At 50.8% G+C, this 26,881-nt stretch overlaps 1 protein-coding gene across 1 annotated transcript; it reads left to right on the top strand.

Annotated features, from left to right (window-relative positions):
- The first annotated feature begins 278 nt into the window (after positions 1-278).
- On the top strand, positions 279-16,963 carry CEACAM19 (CEA cell adhesion molecule 19). The gene is made up of 11 exons (XM_077130465.1): positions 279-409; positions 583-696; positions 1,517-1,544; positions 1,916-1,979; positions 2,522-2,890; positions 8,464-8,622; positions 14,006-14,087; positions 14,976-15,032; positions 15,453-15,547; positions 16,135-16,188; positions 16,911-16,963. Exons 1-11 carry the CDS (start codon positions 279-281, stop codon positions 16,961-16,963), a joined length of 1,206 nt encoding a protein of 401 aa, XP_076986580.1.
- Positions 16,964-26,881: the final 9,918 nt, after the last annotated feature.

The following is a 26,881-nucleotide window of genomic DNA, read 5'->3' as shown; positions in this document are numbered from 1 at the left end:
GAAGATGGTTCCATCTTTTTCTTCTTTTTGAGTCTGTACTGTCTAAATTTTCTATAGCACAACCTCTGCCTTTATTTTAAAGATGCAAAAGGAATAAAAATTCTCATATGGTGAAAGAAAGATGTGACAGAGAGAGAAAGCGATAGAAGCTATGGCAAGTGGAAAATCCAGAATACCTGGCTTTACTTTACACATGGCTTACAGGGCCTTTAATCCTGGCAGTAGCAGTGAAAACTTCTCAGAAACCTTTGGACCCTTAAAGTCCACTCCAGACTGACATGGCTAGCTCCCCACGACCCTGCTGCACGCCAAATTCCTACCAGAACGAGCTCCAATTTGGGCACTCTCATGGTGGCCCAAACTTGGGGCTGATCCTACCCCGGCAGCTGCACTTGGAAATAATTGCTGAGTTTGTAATAACCCCTCTGCAACAGGTGGAAGGAATTGCAAATCTACAGCAAGAAAGACCTTAAAGAACAGGAAGCCTTCCAGGTGTTTAGGAATGTTGGGGAAGTGGGAGGTGGGAAACCCCACCAGGGAATGTGCATTTCCCTGGAGCAGGATCAGGGGTGTCTTTCACAGGTGGGACAAGTTCAAAAACAAGGTCAGCAGTAACGACGACAAGCAGGTCTCCTGGCAAGCCTGCCAGTGCCTCTTGCACCTGCATCTCCTTGTTCCACCCAACGACCCCTTGACGTGGGGAGACTTGTCCCTATTTCCCAGAGCAGGAAGCAGAGGCTCAGGGTGGGGACGTGGTTTGCCTGAGATCCCAGAGCCAAGGGATGGCAGAGCTGGGATGAAAACCAGGCTCTCTGCAGTGGTTCTCTCTGCCTGGGTCACGGCACCCCTTGAAGTGGTTCCAAGTCAAGGTTTCCGATTTGTCCCAACTCTGGAAGTTGCTTTTCTCTCTGCAATCTGAGGACGTGAGTCTGGGAGGCAAACACACACATGCAAGCCAAGTGCTGCTGATGCACGACTCCTTCTCTCTTCCTGAAGGCCCTGAAATGTCCCCAGGAGGGGAAATGCCTGGTACTCGAACATCCCCGCAACCTCACACTCCCTGAACCATTGCTACCCAACAGAATTCTCTGCAGGGATGAAAATTATCTACGTCTACACTGTCCAAATTGTCAGCCCTGGGCACATGTGGCCGATGACACTTAAAAGCTGTTCATTTGAGGAACTAAAGATTTCAACTATTTAATTTTTATTAATTAAATATTTATTTAAATAGCCACAGGTGGCCAGTGGCTATAGGATCTGGCAGGGCAGCTCAAAGCCAGGCACGATTGATCCCACCTGCCTTTCCTTCCTCACTCCCACCCTCTGGGTCTCCACCTCCCCCCACCAACCCCAGGATTTTGCAGCTTCCTCAGCGCCCCTTGGTGGCCATCCCAGCCTCCACATGTCTGCATATGCTTCACTCTGTCTGAGACACCTCACCCTGCCCCACCGCATCATCTGCTTCATTCCTCCTCCTCCTCCAGGTCTGTTTAGGTGTCTCCTCCTCCTCCAGGAAGTCCTCCGAGATTGGGTCACCCCCTGTACGCTAGCCCTGCTCACTCTAAATCATTCTGGGCTGGGGCTGAGCTGGTCTCACATAGGGCTGTGAGCCCCACTGTGGACTCAGGGCAGGGCAGGAGTTGTACCAATCGTCACCGTGTTCCCAGGATGCCTGGGGCCTGTCCTTTGCGTAACCAGAGGCCATCATCGCTCTTGCTGTGGAAGCCCCAGAAAGTTCTCCAGACACCGTGGAGAACTGCTTCAACCAGTGTCTGCACTTTCAGCTTCTAGCCCAGCCCAGGGAGCACAGGTGGAGTCTTGGGAGCCTATGGAAAAGAGGTGCTGGGGCTGGGCCGGCCCCAGTCATGTCTCATGAGCTAGGTCACGGAGCTGGGCTGTGACATCTCCACAGAACACCAAAATGGAGACTCTCACAGGAGCCCTGAGCCACTTCTCCAAGGGACTCCTGCTTTCAGGTAAGGAGGACTCACACTCCCAAGGCTGAGGGGAGAAGGTAACAGCCCCAAAGACTGAGGTTTCACCTTAGAAGGAGGGAAAAGATTGTCATGGAAGATTAAATCATTAGAGTAAGGGGGGGAGGCAATAGAATCATAACCTCATCCCTGTTTTATATAGGAATTTTTCTAGAATAGAAATGTATAGGATAGCATATATAATGTATATATCTAAATACCTGGTCATGTCACATATAACATATATGACTGTAAGTAATGGTTAAATAAATGGATGAATGAATGAAGTCAGACAGTCCAAGTGTTTAGAGTCAGGGCACACAGCATCTCAGGGCAGAAAACTTTTTGGGTCCGTGGGATGGCAAATCCATGGCAATCATATCTGTGTTCGCCACGCCTGCATCCAGGGCAGACATCCCTAATCAATTCCAGCACTGTCTGATGAGCAACACTCTGAGTCCCTGCCCCCAGACCAAGACCTATAGGGAGAAGCACATCGTGGTGTGTGCCTGACACTCTCAGGCCTACCCCATAACTCTCCACAGCCTCAGTCTTAGCCCTCTGGATTCCTCAAGATTCCTGGGCAGCCCTCCACATCCAGAAGATTCCAGAGCAGTCTCAAAAGAACCAGAACCTCCTCCTATCTGTCGAGGGCATCCCAGCCACCTTCCAGGACTTGAACTGGTACCTGGGGGAGGAGATCTCTGGCAGCACAAGGTTGTTCTCCTACATCCCCAGGCTGCAGCGACCCCAGAGGGATGGCAGTGCCATGGGGCAGTGGGACATCGTCGGCTTCCCTAAAGGCTCCCTGTTACTGCGCCACGCCCGGCCCCTGGACAGTGGCACCTACCAGGTGGTCGTCACCATCAACCCCTCCTGGACCATGAAGGCCAAGACTGAGGTCCAGGTGGCTGGTGAGTGTAGGGGTTGGGGGAGGAAGCAGGGAGGAAGTGGGGAGGGGAATGCACCCTCAGCCCAGGCCCTGCACAAACACCATCTCATTTGACACCTTCATTCATTCATCCATTAGACATTTGTTGATTGAGCCACTACCATGCACCCAGCCTGAAACAATTGTTCAATCCCCACCCCATGCAATAGCTACTAAAATCGCTGTAGCTGGGTTGCCTTGTACCAGAATTTGAGCCAGACCCTGGATACATACCATTTCATTCACTACTCCCATGTATTAATTAATCAAATATTTATTGAGCACCTACTGTATGCCTGGTTCTGAGGAATACACACCATTCAACCTCACATTCATTAATCAAGCATTTATTGATGACCCCACTCAGGACAAGGTGCTGGGAACACAGGGCAAGAACTATCTTGGGCACTTGATATGGACCAGGTATCGTGCCAAGCATGTTCCCTCCAGCAGGGTTTCTCAAACTTGGCACTAATTCTGCAGTAGGGGCTGTTGTAGGATATTCAGCAGCAGCACTGGCCTCCATCCACGAGATGCCAATAGTGCCCTCCCAGTTATGACAAGCCAAAATGTCTCCAGACACTGCCAGTTGTCCCCTAGCAGCAAAATCACCCATGGTTAAAAAACACTGCCCTATATTAACTCATTTTTACCTTAAAACAATCCTAGGAGACAGGTGCTGTTATTGCCACCATTTTACAAATGGCTGCAGGGAGGAATTAGCACTATGGGATTTTAAGCTGGGGAATGATCTGATGCCCTGCTTAACTCATCCATATAACATAGTGGGGGTTGAATCTCCATTTTTATCTAAGAGGAAACAGAGGTTCAAGCCTGGTAAGGGACCTTCCAATACCAGGCAGCTAATCAGTGAATCAGTGGCAGAGCTTATATTCGAGTGCAGGGCTACCTGAATCAGAGACACAGAGCTGCCTCTTACAGAAATTAAATTGCTCAGTCATTCATTCATTCACCAAACACTCCCAAGCACCTCCTTTGTGTCTGGTCTGTGCTGGGTGCTGCTGGAGACATGGCAGTGGAAATAAGCTATTTCAGGGGCTGTGAAAGTGGAGAACAGACTGTTACTTCCAAATGGACTACAGTGTCACTTGCATGTTTGTGTGCTAACCAATGTTTTCAATTGGTCTTTTACTATGCAACTGTTCCCCTAAAGATTCTCTGTTCCAAGTGTCCAGAACGCATTTTAAACTTCTCCCTGGGAGGAAGATGCATCTGATTGGGGAAGTCTGGGTCACATGATAGTGCCCATCTGATTGGGGGAGCCTTAGTAACATGACAGTGTCCAGCTGAAAAGGAGGTGTGGAAAACCAGTCTCTGGCAGGACTCATGAAGGGGAGGATTCTACAACATAGGGCAGCCTCAAAATGCAAGAAAGTTCTGGAACCTGTAAATACCAAGGCTGTCCCTGGTTTACAGAGGAGGACACCAAAGCTCAGAGAGGGCAAGTCAGTGCCCAGGGTCCCACAGCCAAGTCACTGGCAGAAGCTGGACTCACAGGGAAAAAGGGGATCATAGCTATTTACATCTTGTGTGTCTTGGCGCCTAAATCCAGGCCTGAGAGCAACCCTGCACAGGTTCCTCAGAGCACCCGGGCCCTCAGACACCTGTGGCAGTTCTTTCCAGACCCTGAGACCCTCTTTGCTGGCCATATGCAGGGTGCTTCATGCACATTTCTCCTCTGCCTCCTCCCAGCCACAGTGTGATGATCCCCATTTTACAGATGGGGCAGCTGAGGCCCAGAGTGTTTGCGTAACTTGCCAAGGTCGCTTAGCTAGGGAGGAGCAAAGGTGGAACTTGAGCCCAGGCTGACGGCTTCAGGGCCCACGCTTTGAGCCCTGACAATCTTCTGCCTTATCCTTAACAACTACCATCAAGGACCCACTTGCCGGCAATCCGATCTTTTAATCAAATGGCCAACTCCTCAGAGCCTCTCCGTGTCTTTAAATTGGGGTTGACAGCACTGCCTCCCAAAAGGAGGACTGGCTTGGTAAATCCAAGTGAACCTGTTTTGTTTTGTTTTTTTTAAGCAATTTCTGGACATGATTGTAGCTTTTCAAAGACCAGCATGGATAAATCAGATCCGTGGAAGATCTGATTGGTTCCCGTTTAATAGAATCGAGGGTGGGTCCCAGAGAATAGTGACAGGGAAACCCAAAAAGAAAGATTTCAGTCCTGGAACGGGGCTCCTTTCCAGTTACTTATTGCTCTGAAACAAACCACCCCAAACTCAATGGCATAAACAACCACCATTTGGTCCTGTTCCTGATTTCTGTGATTAGGAATTCAGACAGGGCATAGCCAGATCAGCTTGTCTGCTTCCTGGTATCTGGGGCCTCAGAAGAGAGGTTTAAAAAAAGGATGCAAAATAAATGTTTCCTTAAAGACTGATGTTGGCTTAAAGGCTGGAGGTTGGAATCATCTGGAAGCATCTTCACTAGGTTGTTTGGTGGAGTTCACACTGGCTGTCAGCTGGGATCTCCACGTGACTGCTTGAGCTTCCTCATGGTGTGGCGGCTCGGTTATGAGCCTGAGCATGTGGAAACTGGGCTGAAACAGTAAAGCTTCTTCTGACCTAGCCTTGGAAGTCACTCTTCTTGGTTTCAAGAAAGTCACTAAGTAAGTTGGCCCAGATTCAAGGGAAGGGGATCAGACCCCACCACTTGATAGAGGAGAAGCCAGGTCATATTGCAGAAGAAGACTTGAAATGGAAGACCCGTGGCAGCCACCTTTGGAAAATACAGTGCTCCACAGGCTCCTTCATTACAAGTTCACTGTCTATAATAATGAGCAGGAAATACTAAAAAGTTATTTAAAAAAAGACACTTTGTCATGTGCATCAGCACATGCTGCAGCAACAGAAAGGGCTTCTGGCTGAATTCAACAGAAAAGGAAAATGTTGAAGGATCCTGGGCAGCTCCAAGAGTCTCCAGGAGGCCTGGGAACCAGACTTGGGGGACAGCATCAGAATCCAGCTGTTCCCAGGAAGAGTCTGGTGTGGAGAGCACAGCGGTCAAGCCTTGGATGGTGTCAGGTCACTGCCAAGTGCACCTGAGGCCCACCCCCACCAGGAAGGAGAGTGAGGCACACCGTTATCCGTGGCCCCTGCTTCCTTGGAGAGAGAAGCCCAGGCTGTAGCTGGGGAGAGGCCTGCCCAAGATACAAGCTACATGTCCCAGCCTCCTTTGCAGCCCCATGTGTGAGCAGCTCACTCAAACATGTCTCAAAGCTTCTGTGTTGACCAAATAAAACAAAACTGCTGCTAACGTTGAGACCCCCAGGTAAGTTCACGTGCAAGGTTCTCTTGAGAAAACAGGAGGTCTGGCAGCACTCAGGTGGTGGTCCGTGAAGGCAGGCAGCTATGGGCTGAGCCAAGGAGCTATGGCCCCCTTCCCATGGGGTCCAAGCTCTCAGGTCACCTCCATCCCCACCAGACTGGCTGCCTTCATTAGACGATCTCACATGATCATCACAGCCAGCTCTGTAAGGAGGGGCTATTTTCTTTCATTTTTCAGAGGAAGAAACTGAGGTTCAGAGAATCCCACACCTTACCAGTGGCAGAGTCAGGATTCAAACACACCTCTTCCGGAACTCCCTTGCCTGTGGGTTTTGCATCCTAATTAACTCAATGACTTAGACTTTGTTGGAGACAACAGGCAAAAAAAAAGAACAGCTGTAACAATAATAGTAGTCATGCAATATGAAATTGATTGTATTGTGTGCAGGCACACAATTATCTTTCCATAACTTGATAATGTAGGGACTCTTCTCAGCCCATTTTCCAGCCTATTTTATAGCCCTTCACTTCTGTGAGCCTCAGTTTCTTCATTTGTAAAACAGGACAGTGACACCCCCCCACCCAACCTCACAGTTCTATACATTTTGCTCTACTTTGCTCAAGTTCCTCATACATGGCCTTTCCAGAAGGCAGCATATATATATATTTTAACTGTGAACTGTTTCTGAGAGAAAACAATAAATTTGCACATCTGTTCAACAAATATCCATTTAGTGCCAAGCCCAGTGCTGGGTGGCACAACCTAAAAGGAGGCACAGAATATGTGCCAGTCTACCTATGTAGAGAAAAGAAAATCCCACTCCAGCTGGCTCCAATAACAAAGGGAATCATTGTCTTATATAACTGAAAACTCTAATAGGAGGTGGGCTTCAGGCACAGTTCTATCAAGCCTCTATTCGCTCATCTCGGCCCCTCTCCAGAGGTTGGCATGGTTCTCAAGCCAGCTGCCTTCATCATAACAACTTGGCTTCAGCATTCAGAGGCCTCACAACTCCAAAACAACTTCCAGGAGGAGGCATCTCTTTTTACCTGACTCTGAATTACAGCCCTTTTCCCCATTCTGATTGAACTAACCCAGAGCAATTACTATAGCCGAAGAAACCCAGAGCTCTGATAGGCTTAGGCCTGGCTTTGCTGTCATTCCTGATCCAGTCACTGACAAGGGGGTGAGGCAATGCTCATGGGAATATGCTCCTGAGAGCCCCACCAGAGCTCACCCACACTTCCAGTGGCCTCCCAGGAGCTGGAGTGGAAGGTGCCAAGGAGGCTCTACCAGCATTAATCAGCCAATTGCATCATTAAGCAAATAAGCTCTGAAGGGAGAATACACACATGGAGAGGCTTCCTGGTCCCGGGTGGTCAGAGAAGGCTTCCCTAAGGCAGTGACATTAGAACTGGAAATGAGCAGGAGTTAGAGAGGGTAGGGAAGAGTGTGCCAGGTGGAGGGAACAGCATGGGCAAAGGGGGGGGAACTCAGAGTGAGGAAGGTAGTCAGGGATGATGAGGCTGGAAGTGGCAGGGCAGCAGGGGCCAGAGAAAGCAGAGCCTTGGAGGCCAAAGGGGAGTGGGAGTCTGGACATTGTAAAGAGACTGGGCAAGGGGGCAGGGAGTGAACTTGATATTGAGGTTGGGCGGGGGGGGCGGTGGCCGGGAGGCTCCCTGCATCAGTAGATGCAGCCTCAGCCTCAGCCCCTGACCTGAGTCATTCACCAAAGTCATTTAATTTCCACACACTGTCGTGGGGATTAGATCAGGTAGCAAGGGCAAAAGTTGCTAACATAGTGCCTAGAAAAGGGAAAGCCTTCCTATTCTCCTCCCAGACACAACCCCTCTGGGACTTGCTTTTCTCACCTGTAAAATGAGCCTACCTCATCTGCCACCTAGGATTGCGTGGGCGAGTCCCAAATAAGCCCCAGTACAAGGCAGGCCTGGTTGTATCTGATCCCCTCCCTACCCGGTGGGGGAGAGTGAATTTTACAATGGGTTTTGGACACTGTGAACAGATAAACCTTGAGGGAAACCGTTGACATAGTCAAAGGCTGACTTAAAATACTGATTCATTTGATAACACCAACATATATAAGACCACACGCTAGTCCATTTGGAAATAGCAGCCTTCTCGCCACTCTTACAGTGCCTGAAATAGCTGATTCCTGCTCTCTGTGGGCACCCAGGATGGGGGAACCTCTTTCAGAAGCTGCACAGAGTGGTCACTAGAGACTTTTTCTCCTGCCCCTCAGAAAAACCTAAACAGCTGTCCGTTGCATACTGGCCCATGAATGCTGGGATTGTGGCTGCCATCATGATCGGGTCTTTAGCCACAGGAACCCTCCTCATTGGCAGCACCACTTATCTCCTGGTGACGAGAGGCTGGAAGGGCCAGAACCCCAGGTACAGGGGCCCAGCCTCTCTCTCCTGCCCCTCTGTCCCCTCCCACTTCCTTCTTGGGTCCCATTGATTCTTCAAGTTACATCCATCTGACTCAAATCTTAGGACCCCTGAGGTGAGAAAGATCTCTCCAGCCAGTACTAGACAAAATTCTGCCCTGCAAAGAACAGAAAATCTACCCTTCACCTGGCTTACCGAGAACATAAGAAAGGTTTCTCATATGTAATGAATTAGCTTCAGGTATGGCTGGGACCAGAGACTCAATTTCATCGAGAAATTCCATACACTTTCAACTCTGCTTTTCCTTATGGTGGCTTCACTCCAGGCAGCTGTCCCCTCGTGATGTGGCAAGCTGTCTCCGGGGGGCTCCAAGCTTATCCATCCTCACACACCCCAGAGGAAAGAGGGTACTTTCTTTGTAACAGTTCCAGCAAAAGCCCCAGAGCTACTTCTCATTGGCCTAAGTTAAGGCACATATCCTTACATGAACCAATCACTGTGGCCAGGTCTTGGAATGCTCTGATTGGCCAAGCCTGGGCCATTTTGTACAGGGCCACACCCACGTCCACATGACCGCTAGACTAATGTGGCAGCGTTGGTTCCCAGAGGAAAACTAGATGCTGTTACCAAAGAAGGAGAGTGAACAGTGGACAGGGCAAACCATCAGGTATCTAGGTGCAGAGAGTGAGAGAGATGGCGCCCCGGAGAACAGCCCTGTTCATGAAAATTTCCTTCCTTGTGAGATCAGCCTCTGAGAACTTTCTTTCCTGATCATGGTTTAGAGATGATTGCAGGAAAGATGTCTACTTTTACTCAATAGCCACCAGAATCTGAAGGCAGCAATTTGTCCCCCACCCCCCAACTCTTCCTTGTATGCCATGGTTTAACTGTCATCGTTCTTCTTTTCCTTCTCCTAATACTTTCTAATTTAGAGATGGCAAAAAAGTTTTATTTCCCAGCCCTGCTCTGATCAGTAGCTGTCCAGGGAGTCAACACGCATTCACTGAGGGTCTGCCGTGTGTTTAGCACTGTTCTAGGCATTTGGCTGGGAAGGATTCTGAGTTGAGTAGGAAAGGATGCTGTACGCAAATTGGCAACGTCTGCCATGGTTCTGTCAAAGGAAGTGGAGCCCCTATGCCATCCCTGCTAGACTTCGTCAAAGGCCTTCTTAAAGCTCAGCTAAACTTATTATTCGTGTGGAATCTTGTTTGTAAATATAGGAAGTGTTTTCTTAACTTCTGCTGGGTCAGTGAACAGATGACAGTGTTGATTCTTTTAAGGCTTATGTCTCATCAAGCTTGTGGTTAACTACTAAGTTGTTGGGTTTTTAAAGAAACAGGTTTCGTACTTGTCTTTGCACATTTTCAACCTAATGCAAGATGCCAACTTTATCCCTGTTAAAATTCATCATTTGTTTAGCATCCAAGTAGGTCAAAATTGTCTTAAGACCTGATTTAGTCATCCAAGGAAGAAATCATCTGTTTCTATTAGAACCTTTATGTAGTAAGTAACACAAACCTTAATTAGATTGACTTAAGCAATATGGAAATGGATTAGGTCATGTCATTGGGAAGTCGGAAATTTGTGAGTTTATGGACTTGTTTGATCCAGCATCCCACAAGCATTAACCATGACCCAGTTTCTTTCAATCTCTTGGCTGATTTCCTCAGTTATCAGCTCATCCCACTTGATAACAAAATGGCTATCAGGAGCTCTGGAGCTCATGTCATGTTGTCTACATCGAGAAAACTCTCCCCTGAACCTTTCTCCCACCTCCCATACACACATCCCTTACCACAGATAATGAATGAAAATCCTGAGCTTCACTCTGATTGGCCCAACCTAAGTCAAGTGCTCACCCTATATCACTTGAGGTTAGGGTCATACCATGAATTGATTGCCTTAATGCCTGGATTACACATATTTACCTTAACCAACCACTGCGCTGAGGGGGTGGGGTTATGCACACATACTAGCGCCAATCAAGGCCTTCCCTGGGCTAAATCCCACCCACGCCATGGGAATAGAAGGAAGAAGGGGGAGGGAAATGAATATTGGGAACACCCCCAGTAAATGTCCACGCCACTCCTCCACCCTGGTTATGTCACTCAAGCTTGATGGACAAACCTTCAATGACATCCCCAAGTCCCTGGTGAAAAATTCACCATCTCCAGTCCAAAGGAAGTGACCTGGGGCACACAGAATGTTCCAGATGGGGGCAGAGATCCAGAGACCTGTGTCACAATGATCATGATGGTGATAAACATATTGCAGCACTTTGTGACTTTAACAATAGCTGTATGTTTATCACCTCATTTGATTGGCACAAAAACTGCTAGTGCAGGTAGAGCAGAATTGGCGAGCTTTTTCCAAAAAGAGTCAGATGATAAATATTTTCAGCTTTTAGACCCAAACAGTCTCTGTCATAGCTACTTAATTCTGCAGTCCTAGTATGAAGGTGATCGGAGACAGCGCAGGAATGAATGGGTGCGGCCGGCTTCCAGTAAAACTTTATTTGTGGACACAAAAAATTGCATTTTCAAATTTCATGGAATGTTACTCTTTCCATGTTTTTCAACCATATTAAAAATATAAATTCTTAGCTCACAGGCTAGACAAAAGCAGATGGTGGGGCAGATTTGGCTATGGGACATAGTTTGCCCACCCAAGAGAGAGCAGAGAGGTTATTACCCACTGTTCTAGTTAGTAAAAGCTGCCGGAATGTGATATTCCAGAAGTGGAGCAGCTTTTAAGAAGGGATTTTATTAAGTTGCAAGTTTACAGTTGTAAGGCTGTGAAACTGTCCAAATTAGAGCACCCAGAAAAAGATACCTTAACTCCAAAGAAAGGCCGATGAAGTTCAGGGTTTCTCGCTCAGCTGGGAGGGCACATGGCAACATCTGCTAGCTTCTCTCCAGGCTTCTCCAATGGCTTCCCTGGGGCTCTTTCGTTTCTGGTGGCTCTAAACTCTTTCCAAACTGGTTCCCTCTTAAAGGGAGCAACCCCACCTTGAATGGGTGGAGAAGCATCTCCATGGAAACCATCTAGTCAAAAGTTACCACCCACAGTGTGGACCTTCCTGGCAACGTGGGACAGAAATCCTAGAATGAGCTGAGACTCAGCAACAAGGGATTGAGAAAACTTTCTCGATCCAAAGGGGGAAGAGTGAAATGAGATGTGTCAATGGCTGAGAGATTCCAAACAGAGTTGAGAGGTTATCCTGGAGGTTATTCTTACGCATTAAGTAGATATCACCTTGTTAACCAAGATGTAATCGAGAGGCTGGAGGGAACTGCCTGAAAATGTAGAGCTGTGTTCCAGTAGCCATGTTTCTTGATGATGACTGAATAATAATATAGCTTTCACAATGTGCCTTTGTGATTGTGAAAATCTTGTATCTGATGCTCCTTTTATCTACCTTGTCAACAGACGAGTAGAACATATGGAATAAAAATAAATAATAGGGGGAACATATGTTAAAATAAATTTAGTTTGAAATGCTAGTGATCAATGAAAGCGAGGGGTAAGGGGTATAGTATGTATAATCTTTGTTTTGTTTTCATTTTATTTCTTTTTCTGAATTGATGCAAATGTTCTAAGAAATGATGAATATGCAACTATGTGATGATATTGTGAATTACTGATTATATATGTAGAACAGAATGATCATATGTCAATGTTTTTGTTCAGTTGTTGTTAAATTTTTTTAATTAATAAATAAATAAATTTTTTAAAAAGTTATCACCCACAATTGGGTGGGTCACATCTCCATGGACACAACCAGAAAGCTCCCACCCAGCAATACCGAATGAGGATTAAAGGGCATAGCTTTTCTGGGGTACAACACAGATTCAAACGGGCACACCCACCCACCCTCTGAGAGAGGAGAAAATTGAGGCTCAGGGAGGTAAAGTCATTTGCTAAATGGCCTGGAGCTGTCCTGGGGATGGCCTCCCGGGACTGGAACCCAGGCCTGAGTGACTTGTAAGCTCCAAAACCAGAGCTAGGACCCGGTGTCAGCTTTCTTTCCACCATAGTCAGCAATCCTTAAAGAGCTGCTCCCTAGCACTGGAATTACATTAAAACACAAAATTACACAGACATATTTAGGGGTAAAACTTACCCTCAAAATCATTCAGGAAAAGAAATTATGCATGAGGATGGAGAGCAAGAGAGAGAACAACTGCTAAAGGAAATGGGATTTTAAAAATAGGAGAAGCTAAGTGAAAATATATAGGGATGTTCTTTGTACTATTTTTGCAACTTTTCTACAATTTGCTATTATTTCCAAATAAAATGTTTTTTCGTAGTGAATAATTTTTTTTCTTTTTTTTGATTAAACATAGCAATATACAAACACAAACATTCTTACCATATGATCATTCCATTCTTGATATATAATCAATAACTCACAATATCATCACATAGTTGTATGTTCACCATGATCATTTTTTAAAACATTGGCATCGATTCAGAAAAAGAATGAAAAAGAAAACAGAAAAAAAAATTGCACATACCATACCCCTTACCTCTCCCTTTCATTGATCACTAGCATTTCAATCTATAAATTCATATTAACATTTGTTCCCCCTATTATTTATTTTTAATCCATATGTTTTACTCATCAGTCGATAAGGTAGATAAAAGGAGCAGGTGAATGATTTTTTAAAGGCATTGAATTACAGTGAAAAAAATTATTGTTTTCTATTCTCTGTCCATTTTTCTGTGTGCAGCAAAACAAGCGTCGCAATCAGATCTGTGGGCCGCAAATGCCTGTCTAGAACTTGCTAACCTCGCACACTATTTTACAAAGAGAAAATCAGCAACATTATCAAGCTGTATGTTTGAATCATCTTTTTGCTTTCCTTCATTTTTGCAATTACTTTCTACTTATGCCTGGTACTGATTTTTCTCCCCCACTTACGGTATAATAGCTTCTTAACCCTCTGTGTCCTTCCAGCCCCATTCAACAGCCAGAGAGACCCTGTTCAATCAGTCAGTGCACAGGCCTCCTCGGCTCAGGCTCTCCCCAGCTCCCTTGCGGCCTATGGGGCCCATCACCTCCCTGACCTCATCACCCCCTCATGCTGTCGGCCCAACACCACTGGTCTCCTCGCTGTTCCTCTAACACGCCAGGCCTGCTCCTGCCTCAGGACCTTCGCAGTGGCTGTTCCCTCTACCTGGAACTCTCCTCCCATGGTTCCTGCAACACTCACACCTTCACCTGCTTCAGATCTTTGTTCAAATGCCGTCTGTTCTGGGAGTCTCCCTGGACCATCCCATTTGAAACTGCACACGTGCTCCTCCCCAATCTGCCCCTTTCCTTCTTTGTTTTCCTTCGTAGCATCTTTCACTCCCTGGCATTGTTCATCTGAATTCCGTCTCTCCCTGGAGTGACTGTTCCAGAAGGGCAGGGATCTTTGTCCGTGTTGTTCCCAGCTGTGTCCCCAGCCCCTACAACGCCACCCAGCATGTGGTCAGTACTCTGCAAATATCTGTCTAGTGGATTGACGAATTCACTGTAATGATGCTGGGTGTACTTTTTAAATGAGGGTATTTAAATAAGTCCATTTTAAGAGAAGTGCTAGGTGTTCTAGTTTGCAAGCTGCCAGAATGCAACACACCAGAGACAGATTGGCTTTTAATAAAAGGGGATTTATTTCATCCGTTCTTCAGAGGAAAGGCAGCTAACTTTCATCTGAGGTTCTTTCTTACGTGGGAAGGCTCAGGGTGATCTCGGCTGGCCTTCTCTACAGGCCTCTGGGTTCCAACAATTTTCCCTGGGGTGATTTCTTTCTGTGTCTCCAAAGGCCTGGGCTGAGCTGCGAGTGCTGAGATAAGGTATGCTGAGCTGCTTGGGCTGTGCTCTGTTGCGCTCTTTCATTTAAGCACCAGCCAATTAACTCAAACATCATTCTTTGCAGCAGGCAGACCTCTTAGCCGACTGCAGATGTAATGAGCAACAGATGAGGTTCACGTACCATTGGCTCATGTCCACAGCAACAGAACTAGGTGACTTCACCTGGCCAAGTTGGCAACTGAATCTAACTACCACACTTAGGGAAGTCATAAAACAGGTGGATGGAGCAGAATTGTTTACACGGTCTGTAAATGGTGACATTTGAGAAACACTACTTGTTTGCATGAGGTGGCAGCTGGGGAAACTGAGGAAGGGCTGTGTGACTGGGGATTGTGGGAGAAGAGGCCGTGGTGTGATGGGACAGGCCCGGGGCCTGGTCTGGGCTCGCTCTGGGGCAGGGGCCCGTCTTGCTCTCTGGGGCCTGGTGGCCTTTCCAGGTTCTGGGGGTCTTCTTTTTTTTTTTTTTTTTTTTAATTTTCATTCATTCCAGCCACTTTCCCACAGGCTGACGATGGCAGAGAAGCCAGAGCTGGGCCTGAGTCATAATGCTGGTAAGCCAGGGTCCTGGATACCACTGCCTGGCCCTCCTCATGACTCACGCCCCCAGCACCTCAAACCCCCTTGTGCTCCCCTACCCTTTCTGGGGCCCCCCAAGTGAGCCCAAAGAACCCAAACACATCGGCCCCACCCTAAACCTGCTTTTCCTCCACTTCTCAGTGGTTGGCACCCGTCACCACCCCACGCACCCAGGCCACGCCCAGAGGTTCCTTCTCCCACAGTCCCCACAGCCCATCACACTCTGGGTCCTGCCTCCTGCAGAGAGGTCCGTCCACCCCACAGCTCACCACCCAGCCCAGGCTCCAGGACTCAAATCCCTGCCCCCAGCTCCTTGCTGGTCTCTCTGCTGCCAGGCTCACCAGCAGTTTATCCCTGGGCAGGGATCCTTTAAAGACTCTCGCCCTGCACCTCCTCCGCTCAAAGCCACATCTATGAGGTGATGCCATCGCCGGTCCTCCTGGGGTCCCCCCTCGGAGACAAGGGCTCCACGACCCCAGCTGTGGTGAGTCCCCCCCTGCAGCCCCCTTCAAGGGCCCCACCCCTCTGAGTTTGCTGCAGGGCCCTGGGTGCCTCGGCTGGCTAGGGAACTGCAGCACTCTCTGCAGGACGTTCCCTATTTTTAAAATCATAAGAAAAGAAAGACTGGCAGGAAACAGCAAAACACCAATGGCACTTGCCTCTGGGGTTCAGAGGATGGCGGGTGGGTTCTTTTCTATTTGTATTTTCTACACTGAGTGCATATTCCTGTTTTTAGTAGGAGGGAAAGTTTGATAAAAAACAAGTTAAGTTAAATTAAAACAGAAAGTTGAAAAGCTAAGGCTAAAAGTTGAGACCCAAAGGTGTGGATGGGATCAAAGATCAGAGGCGTAGGAGTCGGGGGGGTCCGGGGGGGTGGACAGGCCACTGGATGTGCCTCCCCAGGAGGATGGCACCTTCCCACCCATTTTTAGGACACTGAGGTATGGGGAGGGTGATCCCTGTCCCCAGGAGCCAAGGAGTTAGGGAGCAGGCGATGGGGAATTCAAATCCAGGTCCATCTCAGTGCCATAGGTCAAGGGTCAGAGGGCAGCCTGGTTCACCTGTGTTGTTTCCTTGAAGACCCCATCCCTGCCCCCACCCCTGCAGCCAGAGCCAGAGAATCATCCCTACCAGGTATGGAGTTCTGAAGTGTGGGGGGCTGCCCGGGGACCCCAGGGAGCCCCGGAGCCTGGGCAAAGTGGGACCGAGTTGAGAAAGACCCTGGGGGAGGGGGCCACTGGCCTCACTTTCCCATCTCTCCCCCACCCCTTTGGGTCTTGGCTCCCAGGGAATCCCCTGCCAGCCTTGCTGAGAAACCCAGAGCAGTCCCTTTCCCTCAAGGCTTTGAATTTGCCCAGGAGGAAATGAGGCCCAGAGAGGGAAGGGCTTGCAGCGGGTCACACAGCAAGTCAGGGCCGGAGTCGGACCCCAGCACAGGAACCCAGGCTGGGCCTGCGGCTCAGGCCCTCTCCACCCCCTCCTGGCTGCCCTCCTTCTCCTTCTCCAAGTCCTCCCTTGGGGTCTCTCTCTCTCTTTTTGTCCCTGTCTCTCCCTTACTCTGTGCCTTTTTTATCTTTCTCTAACTCTTTCTCTGCATCTTTTTATACATCTCAGTTTCTCCCTGTCCCTCCATCTCTTGCTCTCCAGCCCTGTGTTTCCTTCTCTTCTTTCCTCGCCTCTTCTGACACCCCGGGTCTCTCTGTCCTTTCCTCCCAGCCCTGCTCTTCCATCCTAGCTTTCTTTCTCTCCGTTGTCTCTTCCTCCCGCTCTCGCACACTCTGCCTGTCCCTGCCTGCCGGTCCTCCCCCCGCCCCCCACTACCACCCCTCAATGACAGCTCCTCTCTTGTGTTGCCTCCGCAAGAACTGCTAAACCCCGACCCTGCCCCTTACTGCCAGTTGGTGCCAAAATCCTGAAGGGGCTCTGGCCTCCCCGGGGTCCTCTTGCCCACAGCAGAGATAGCCTGAGACCCTGCAGGATGAGGCCAGGCGAGGCAGGAGGGCTGAGGAGACGGACTCGGCCAAGGACAGCTGGTGGCCCAGGAGGGGGACTGGGACTGCGGCGGCCCAGCTACTCGCTCGGCCCTCCGTGCACGGCCCCCACCCCCGAGTCTGTTCCTTCACGTATCCGGGAAAAGCAGACTCTTACCCTCCCCACCCCAGAGTCCCCACAGCGTAGATTTAGGGGAGTGGGGAGGGTAGTCTCGGGTCTGCCTCCTGCCACAGGCATCCCCTTGGTGGGGCTCCCAACCCTTTGGCCATCATGCCCCACCCTATTCCAAGGCAGCCCCCGCCACGCAGGCCCCGGGGTAGGGGCCAAGGCCCGTGGCCACGAAGCCTGGTGGCCCCAAGTGATTCACCCGGTAAGTTATGTCGGCTGCTGGACCCGGCCTTGCTCAGGAAGCCTGAACCCCTGTCAAGGCTCAGAGACTTTCCGGAAGCTGCCTCCGACTTCCGGTCATCACCTGCACCCTGAGTCCCACCAAGTCCCACAGCAGCAGCTTCTTCTCGACCTCTGTCCCAAACGGGCCCCAGCCTGTCAGCCCTTAATTTAGTCATTCACTTGCCAAATGCCCCCGGAGCCCCTCCTGGGGGCCAGGCAGGGTTCTGACCCCCGTGGCTGTGGCAGGACACAAGATGGACAGAGCACCTGCCCTCCTGGAGGGACACTCTGGCAGGGGACAGAGTCAGGAAGCAAAATAAACGACTAAATTATTTGGTGTGTCAGATGGTGACAAGTACAGTAGGGGAAAATAAAGAGAGGCAGGGGGTTGGGAGTGTGGGAGGTTTAGGTGTGAAATAGGGAGGGTAGAGGAGGCCCCACTGAGAAGGGGACTCATGAGTCCCCTTCTGAAGAACCTGAAGAACAAGAAGGAAGGAGCCACGGGGGGGATCTGGGAGGAGAGCATTCCAGGCAGAGGGAACTGCAAGTGCAAAGGCCCTGTGGTGGGACTTGCCTGTCATGTTCAAGGGGCAGCAAGGAGGCCAGCGTGGTCGCAGTATGTGGGAAAAGGGGAAAGACTGGAGGCGGGGAGCAGATCCTGTGGGGCCAGGTAAGGCCCTGCAAAAACTGTGGCTTTTGCTGTAACACATTAATGAATAAGAATATGAATTAGGCTGATAATGGCCCCCCAAAAATGCCCATTTCCTAATTCCTAGGATGTAGAGAATTATAGAGAGAATGGGCCCTTATATGGCAAAAGGGATTTTGTAGATTAGATTAGACTAGACGGGACAGTCATCCTGGACTATGCAGTGTCATCACAAGAGTCCTCAGAAGAGGGAAGCAGGAGAAGCAGTGCCACAGGAGGAGAAATGACTATGACAAAAATAGAGATTGAAGACGGAGGAAAAGGCCACAAGCCAGGGAATGCAGGCAGCCTCTAGAAACTGGGAAAGGCCAAGAAATGGACTATTCTCTAGAGCTTAACAAAGGCACTGGCCCTGCTGACCCCTTGGCTTAAGCCCAGAGAAACTGATTTGGGAATTCTGGACCCCCAGAGCTGGAAGAGAATGTGTGTTGTTTTAAACCACTGGGGATGGGGTAATTTGTTACAGCTACCAGAGGAAACTAATACGGACTGTTTCTGAGCACTGTTTCAAGTGCTTTAAACACTGGCAGATCACAGGTGTCCGGGAGAAGTACACAGAATTGAGAGATATTTAGGAGAAAACATTGACAGAATTTGGCATCTGTCATGGTTAGGGACAGGTGTCAACTTGGCCAAGTTGTGGTACCTGTTCATCTGATTGGGCAAGCGCTGGCCTGTCTGTGGCATTGAGGACATTTCATAGGATTAGGTGATGATCACGTCAGCTACATCCACAGCTGATTCCATTTGTAATCAGCCAAAGGGGAGCGTCTTCTGCAATTAGTGATGCTAAATCCAATCATGGGAAGCCTTTTAAGGAGGACTCAGAGGAGACAGGTTGCATTCCTGCTTTGGCTGGTGAGCCTCTCCTGTGGAGTTCATTCAGGCCATTCATTGGAGTCATCGGCTTCACAGCCTGCCCTGTGGATTTTGGACTCTGCATTCCTACAGTCACGTGAGACGCTTTCATAAATTTTATATTTGCAAGTGTTCCCTGTTGATTCTGTTTCTCTAGAGAGCCCTAACTAATACAGCATCTGATTGAAAATTAGGGTTTAGGGAGGTGTATTGGGGTGTTGGTAACTCATTCATTCATCCATCCATTGAACACTTATTGGGCACCTGCTGTATACCAGCCCCATTCAAGGCACTGGGGAGACAACAATGAATTGAACAATCAACAAAATAGACAGCTATCCCTGTCCCCCTGGTGGGAGAGACAGATCCAAGGGAATAAACAGCACCCTATATATTGTCAGGGGGTGATGGGGCCATGAAGAGTGGTGGGGAGGGGCATGGAGAAAGAGGGAGGTTCTGAAGAGTGGGTGCAGCCCAGGCCTCTGGCTTATGCTAGGAGAGGGCTGGGTTTGCTCGAGAAATGAAGATATGTGCCCACACAAAAACTAGACGTAAATGTTTGTGGCAGCAGGGTTCATAACCACCCCAAAGTGAAAAAAAACCCATATCCATCAGCTGATGAGTGGAGAAAGGAAATGTGGTCTCTCGAGGCAATGGAATATTATTTAGCCATAAAAAAAAGGAACAAAGTCCTGATACCTGCTATGGTACGGACCACCCTTGAAAATACGATGCTAACAGAAAGAAACCAGACACAAAAGGCCACAAATTGTATAATTACATTTCTATTAAATGTCCAGAATAGGCAAATCCATAGTGATAAGGAAGTAGATTTGTGGTGGTCAGGGGCTGGGAAGAGGTGAGACTGGAGAGACACGGCTTAATGGGGTTTCTTTATGGTGTGATGAAAATGTTCTAAAATTGCTCACGGTGATAGCTGTAAAACTGTGAATATACTAAAAACCATTAAACTGTACGTTTTCAATGGGTGAATTGTGTGGTGGATGGATTTTATCTCTATAAAGCTGGTAAACAAAAAAACCAGAAGAGGGGTGGGTTTGGGAGGCCAGTCTTGAGGTCTGTTTCGACAGGCTGGCAGAGAGGGTCAGCTGGAGACCCCGCTCCAGAGGTGTGGGACTGGGGGCGGTGGACCTGAATGCGCCCTCAGAGTCCTGGCTGGCGTTTGGGCTCATTTCTGGCCTTTGGGCCAGACTTGCCCGCGGGACGCGAGTCCGCACTGAGCCAGCAGGGGGCGGCAGAGGATCACAGACTCACAGACACCAGCTCTGGCACGAAGGCGGCCACCCCTGGCCTCTGCCTCTTTTCTTACCCTCCCGAACCGACTCCATCCAGCTACCCAGTTCCGAAAACTGGCCGCCACCCTCCCCATCCGCACTGCAGCGGGCACCAGGGCCTTTCCTCTTGGCCTCTTGAGCTTGACCTCCTTCCCCAGAGCCCAGCCCCGGGCCAGGTGTTTCCCCCCTCCCCGGCCCAGCCCTTCCCTGGTTTCCTGCCCGCTCCCAGCCTCCCTCCGCAGGGCAGCCCGAGGGAACTTTCTCAAGCCCAAATTCAGCCCTGCCCCTCCCGGCTCAGAATCATCCATGGCTCCCCAGTGCCCTTCAAGCCTAGACTGCCCACCACAGCTTCAGCACCTGGGGGCCTCTCAGCTTCACCTCTGTGCACCTCCCCCCACCCCACCCCCCCCACCCCACCCCACCCCACCCCCCCCCACCCCACCCCACCCCACCCCCCCCACCCCACCCCACCCCACCCCCACCCCCACCCCCCCACCCACCCCCACCCCCCGTCCTCCACCCTTCCCTATGGCCTGTGGTCTACAAACTGACTTCTTTCTCTCCCCAACACTCTGTGTTCCTTCGCACTTCCAGGCCTGAGAGTGTGCTGTTCTCTCTGCCTGGTCACGCCCCCAGGCACACCTCCTTACCTGCCTCTAATCATCCTCCAGGTCTCAGCTCAAACACACCCTCCTCCAGGAAGCCCTCCGTGACCTCCAAGCTAGGGCAGGTCCCTCAGCCCAGTCTCGCCCACTCTGGGTGGTCCCTGTCTGGAGAAGGGTCTATCTCCCCTACTGGAGCAGGACCCCTGGGAGGGCAGGGCTGGTGATCCCAGCACAGGGTAGGTAGGGGGCAGGGGCTCGAGGAATCTGTGTGAATGTATGTGGATTCTCTTCCCTTTCTCTACCAAGTAGTCTCAATACCATACACTAAGCTCTGTGGAACGCACTCCACTGGGCACCAGAAACACGAAGATAAACCAGACCAGGCCGTATTCTCTGGGAACTTGCAGGTTAGTGGGGCGGATGACATGGAACCCAATGTAATAATAATAATTAATAATAAACAGCTAATGTTCATCTACTATTGTTCTGCCCTAAGAGCTTTATGTTCATTAATTTAGCTTATCCTGACAACATCTGTGGTTTGGAGGAGCCAGAATTATTCCCATATTACAGGTAAAGAAACCGAGGCTAAGGTCTGGTCACACAGGAAGCAAGTGGCCAAGATGGGAATGGAACCAAAGTTGTTCTGATAGCAAAGCTTTATCCTCTGCTCACTTCAGATTGGGGGGGTGGGGACAAAACATAACCCATATGTCGGGGTCTGTGCGTGTAGCCAGAGAGGCCTGAATTCTACCAGAGGGAGCGAGGAGAGGGCAGTGCTTAACCCAGAGGAGATTCTGCTGATGGTGGAGTTTCAGGCCCCAAGCAAGGGACTGGCCCAGTGAGTAAAAGATTGATATGTCCTTGGCTGGAAACAGGAGCCCCTGCCCGAGGTCCCCACCCCCCACACCCCCACACCCCCACACCCACCACCCCCACACCCCCGGCTCTCGCTTCCCGGGCTCGGGCCACCAGGAGCCCCTGCTCCACCCTCACCCCCTATGGGTCCCGGAGCTCCTCTAAATTCTCTGGACAGTGGCGCCTTGTTTTACAAATGAGGAAGCGGAGGCCTGGGGAAGGAAGAGGGCTGGTCCGCCACCGGGAGTCCTGATGACTCACGGGGAAAACCCTCCACTCCGGAATTCAACTCCTAGATGTGCCAAAGAGCCTGTGCTCTCAGGCCGCGTCGCCGAGCCAGCCGGTGTGGACCGGCAAGCACGCGGGGGTGTAGACGCACACAAACACCTTCTACCAGTCCGTGCTGCACCCCCCACCTGCAGCCACCGGGAGGCTTCCCCCCCACCCCGCCCCCCGCCCCGTACCTGGGGGAGGCAGGGAGGAGTTTGGAGTGGGGTCTTTTTATGTATCATACGCACGGGAGTTCCATTTAAGATTTAGTCTGAGAAAAGCATTCCACCGCTGGAGGAAAAATTTCAAGGTACTTAATCCTTTCTGGATCCTGAGTCAAATCTGCCAACTGTAAAAAGCATTCAGACTGACGGGCAGCAGGAACGCAGGGACTTTCCAGGTGATGGCACTATCTAAACCTGGGTAATCGCACTGCCTGCACCAGGCGGATTTGGTAGTCTATGAATTCTGCCCCAAAGAAGCTGGTAAAGAGATCATGGCGTTTGTTAATAATTCTAACATCGAAGGGATATTTGAAGATGTTAAGGAACGGTTGTTCATTTTATTTTCACTTTTTAGGTGAAACAGCAGCATTGCCAGTGCGTTTTTTAGAGTACTTTTGTTCCTTTTTTTTTTTGGAGTCCTTATCTTTTAGAGTCCAGCTGAAGTATCTATAAAGAAAACGATACGAGGGCTTAGATTTGCTTTCAGATAACATGGGAGAGGGGTGTGGGTGGAAAAGAGGAAAGACCCACCGGGAGCAGGAAGTGGGGCAGGGGGAGGGGCCGGGGGAGGGGGGTGTCGGGGGAGATGGGGGGGCCAGGGGAGGGGGCGTTCTCCCTACCTTTGATGGATGTATGAAATTTTCCATAATAAAAAGCGGTTTGTTTGGTTGACTACATGGTATGTGAAAATATAATAAATATCAATTAAAAATGTTAACTGGTTTTATTATTATTAATAACATCATTGTTTTTAACCATAGCGCTAAACCCAAGTCCAGACCCTTCCTATTTTCCTAATGGGGAAAACTGAGGCCCAGCGAGAAGAGCCCCCACCCCAGCCAGGCCCTTCCAGCCCTTTTGGGAGCCCTGGCTCCCTCTCCGCTTACTTCCATCTGCCTAACTCTGCCCTGCCTTCCTGCTCTCGACCACCTTCCAGAAAAGCCCAGCCCCTTAAACTTGCCCACCTTTGGCAGGGCTTACAAGCCCGTTGTCCCAGACCTAGGGGCCCTTTCCTTCTCTCCCTGCCCCATGCTCCTACCCCACATCGGGTCTTCCCATGACTTGGACCAGCCAAAAGGATCTAAAACGGACCATTTGGCATCCAGAGTTAGCCACTCCGCTCCCTCTCCCCCCTCCTCCCAACTCCCCCCTCTCTCTCGCTCACTTCCAGCCACACAAGCCTCCTTGACATCCTCACACTCAGCAAAGACACGCCTGCCTCAGGACCTTTGCACTTGCTGTGCCTTCTCCCCAAAACCCTCTTCCCCCCAGATACCCAAAGGCTTCCTCCTCCATCACCTCCTTTGGGTCACCTCCTCGGAGAGGCCCTCTCAGAGCCGTGCAGCTAAAGGAGCCACCACTATCCCTGTCTATCCCCTTATAGCACTTATGCTTGCCTGACATTACGCATTGTACTTGTTTTCCGATCATTGGCCATCTCCCTCTATTAGGATTTAGCCGCACATGGGAAGGGATTTTGTAAGGCTCCCCGGCACCTAGAACACAGCCTGGCGCATCATCACAGGGCTCAACAAATATTTGTTGAGTGAAAGAATGAATACCTTGGAAAAACCCGAGGGAGGGAGGAAGGGTGGGTTTGCAGGCAAAGGGGAGAGCCTGGGCGGAGGCCCAGAGGCTCCCCCAATTCCTGCGCATCAGTCTGGGTGCTCTTTCTAGAGTGAGGAATCAGGGGGGGTGGGAGGGGGGGCCTTTCACCCCAAGAGCAGCCTCCCAGGCCCGCGCCTGCCAGGCCAGCACAGGAAGCCACTCCCTGAGGTCAGATCCTTGAACAAATACTGCGGCGGCCTCGGCCCCACCCTGGAGTGATAAGAGGAGGAGGGGAAGGGGTTCCAGAAATCGACTCCAGCAGTTAAGCGCTCAGCTCCAGCCACCTCCTCCTCTGAGCCCTGGGAGACAGGACGAGGGTCTTGCCACAGGAGGCCTCGGCCCAAGGCCCCCATTTCCACCTAACAAATATCGAGTTTGTCAACGGTGGGCGGAGTCCCAGAGATAAGACAGAGAGGGTCCCGCCCCTCCCTACCCCGCCCTCCTCGGCTCCCAGTGGGAATGAATAAGAGTGAGATAAGAGGGCGGGGTGGGGAAAGAACTGAGAAATCAAGGTCACAGAACCTGTCACCAGCTGGCTATGCAGAGGAGATAAGACTTACCTCTGGAAGCAATAACACTAAGCCTCAGTTTCCTCGTTTGCAAAGTGGGGTCAACAAGGGTTTGGGAGGTAGGGGCTAGATGATGGCAAAAGGGTCATGGTATCATTAGCAAAAGAGGGCTATGCTCCAGGTGGCGCAAGGGTAGTTCCGTGGTAGGATTCTCACCTGCCATGCGGGAGACCGGGGTTCAGATTCCAGCCTGTGCACTTCCCAAAGGGATGCTCACATGGAAAAAGAATGAAATGTGACCTCCACCATACAGAATACGAAAAAAAGAGAGATCTACACTCTGACCACTATCCCTTCGCCACCCAGCCACCAGCACTTCCTGCCTGGGCCAGGACTGTCTGGCAGAAATATGCATCTAGCCAACATGCATATTTAATATTTAATTAACATGCAATTTAATATTTAACATTCAATTAACATGCCAGACCAAGAAAAGCTTAAAAAGTGGAGTAGAGAAAAGAAATTAACTTTAATAATGTATTTTATTTAGCCCAACATATCCAAAAACATTCTGATTTTGACATGAAATGAAGTGCCCTCGTCTCCTGCCCTCTTGTTCCCACACTGGGCCCTTCACGCTTCCCGTGTCTCAAGGCCTTTGCACTTGCTGTTCCCTCTGCCTGGAACACTTCCCCCAGATTTCAGCATGGATCCCTTTCTGGGTCTCTCCTCCGCCCTAATAAACCTGCTCCGCTCACCACCCTTGCTCCCCTCTGCCCCTGCTCTATTTTTCTCCAAAGCATTAGCTCTGCCTAATGTAGCGTATTTTATATGTTTGTGTTTATTTGTCTAGTATCATCTCCCCCACGGACAGTTCAGCTCCCCGGAGCAGAGATTTTCAGCTCTGCCGTCCGTGCTGGTAACCCCAGCACCCAGCCTGGTGCCAGCACGTAGTGGATGCTCAGCAGTCGTTCACTGAGCGGTGAGGGAACTATGGCCCCCATGAACCCAGCACCCATTCCAAGGCAGCCGGCCTTGAATTTTCGACCCACCCCAAATCACAGAGAGGTGACGGTCCCTGCTCAGGGTCACCTCCCTCCCAAGTGCCAGCCCTGGCGCATAGTAGGTGTTTACAAAGCTGCAGAAACTGGAGCTCTCCATATGACTAATCCCTGGAGGAGGCACTGGGGGGCAGTGGGCAGGGCAAGGGCAGCAGACAGAGAAAGGAGGGTGCGAGGTTATGGGATGGAGGGGAGCCACCATGGGGACGGAACCTAAACCGGGTTCTGCTCAAAGCCTCTTGGAGCCACAGCCTCATCATGCTCCTTGGCAGACGAGAAATCACCGGAAACCTGCGACTCTCTGGAGACCCATCTCTCTGGGTCAGCCACACCCGGTGTCCGGTTCCACAAACACTTCTTGGGCCCCTAAGGGGACCACAACAGCCCCACCCTGTCCTCCTGGGGCTCAGAGCCCAGTGGGAGAGGCAGGTCCGACCCCAACAATGGCGGCCCAGAGTGGGCTGGGCTGGGATGGGGGAGCCCGGGGCCTGAGGGTGCCCAGGGTGGGCAACTGACCCAACCTGGGAGTCAGGGAGGGCTTCTTGGAAGAGGAAGAGTTGTTGGGCAGAACATGAAATGGAGGGGCCAGGCAGAGGGAAGCGGGGACATGGGAGATGAGTGCAGGTGACACGGAATGGCTGGAGCAGAGGGTCCCAGAAGGAAGGGGCTTCCCATGAGGCGGTCAAGCGGGCAGGGGCCAGGCCTCAGGGGCCACAGCAAGCAGCCTGAGCTTTCTGCTGAGGACTCAGGGGAGTCACAGCATGTTCAGAGCAGGGGCAGAGGCAGGTTTGTGCTTTAGAAAGGCCGTCTGGCCACCACACAGAGGGAGGATGGGGGCGCAGGGGCCAAGACCAGGGAAGAGTCTGGGGTGGGGGGGAGGGGGCGACCCAAGCAGGAGCAGTGGCGCTGGACCAGGGCAGGGGGCTGAGGTGAGGGACGGTGCGTGGGAGGAGATATTTAAGAAGCAGGAGCCTTAGGGTGTGGCGAGCTGGGGCCACGACCGGGCCGGCTGTGGCGCCTTCCCTGATACCAGGACCAGGAGGAGGAAAGGGTCTGGGGGAAGAGGCCAAGGTCAGGCTGGGACCAGGTGAGTGAGTGGCAGGTGCTCAGGGACAGGCGGGGGAGGCATCCTGGACAACGCCCGGACTCAGAACCAGGGTGAGGTGAGGCCACAGGTAGGGGAGCCAGGTCACCCATGCCTCTCACCTGGCCTCACCTGCCCCCTCCCACCCCCGCCTGCCAACTGCCCTCCCCCTGCGCTGCCTCAGAGCCCCACCCTGCGAGGGCAGCCGAGGACACGGAGCCGGAGCCGGGGGGAAACCAGGACAGGTGAACCTCAGGTACAGCACCTGCCCGGAAGCCGGAGGCCAGGGCCTCTGCGAGGCCAATACCCAGAAGCATCAATAAGAAGATGCCTGTCGGGAATGCACCCCCAGCCCCCCATCACCCCGTGGC

The sequence above is a fragment of the Tamandua tetradactyla genome, chromosome 16, assembly GCF_023851605.1.
Source record: "Tamandua tetradactyla isolate mTamTet1 chromosome 16, mTamTet1.pri, whole genome shotgun sequence".
In the NCBI taxonomy this organism is placed as follows: domain Eukaryota; kingdom Metazoa; phylum Chordata; class Mammalia; order Pilosa; family Myrmecophagidae; genus Tamandua; species Tamandua tetradactyla.
The sequence above is the reverse complement of the archived record's forward strand: the minus strand, read 5'-3'. Positions and strand labels throughout refer to the sequence as shown.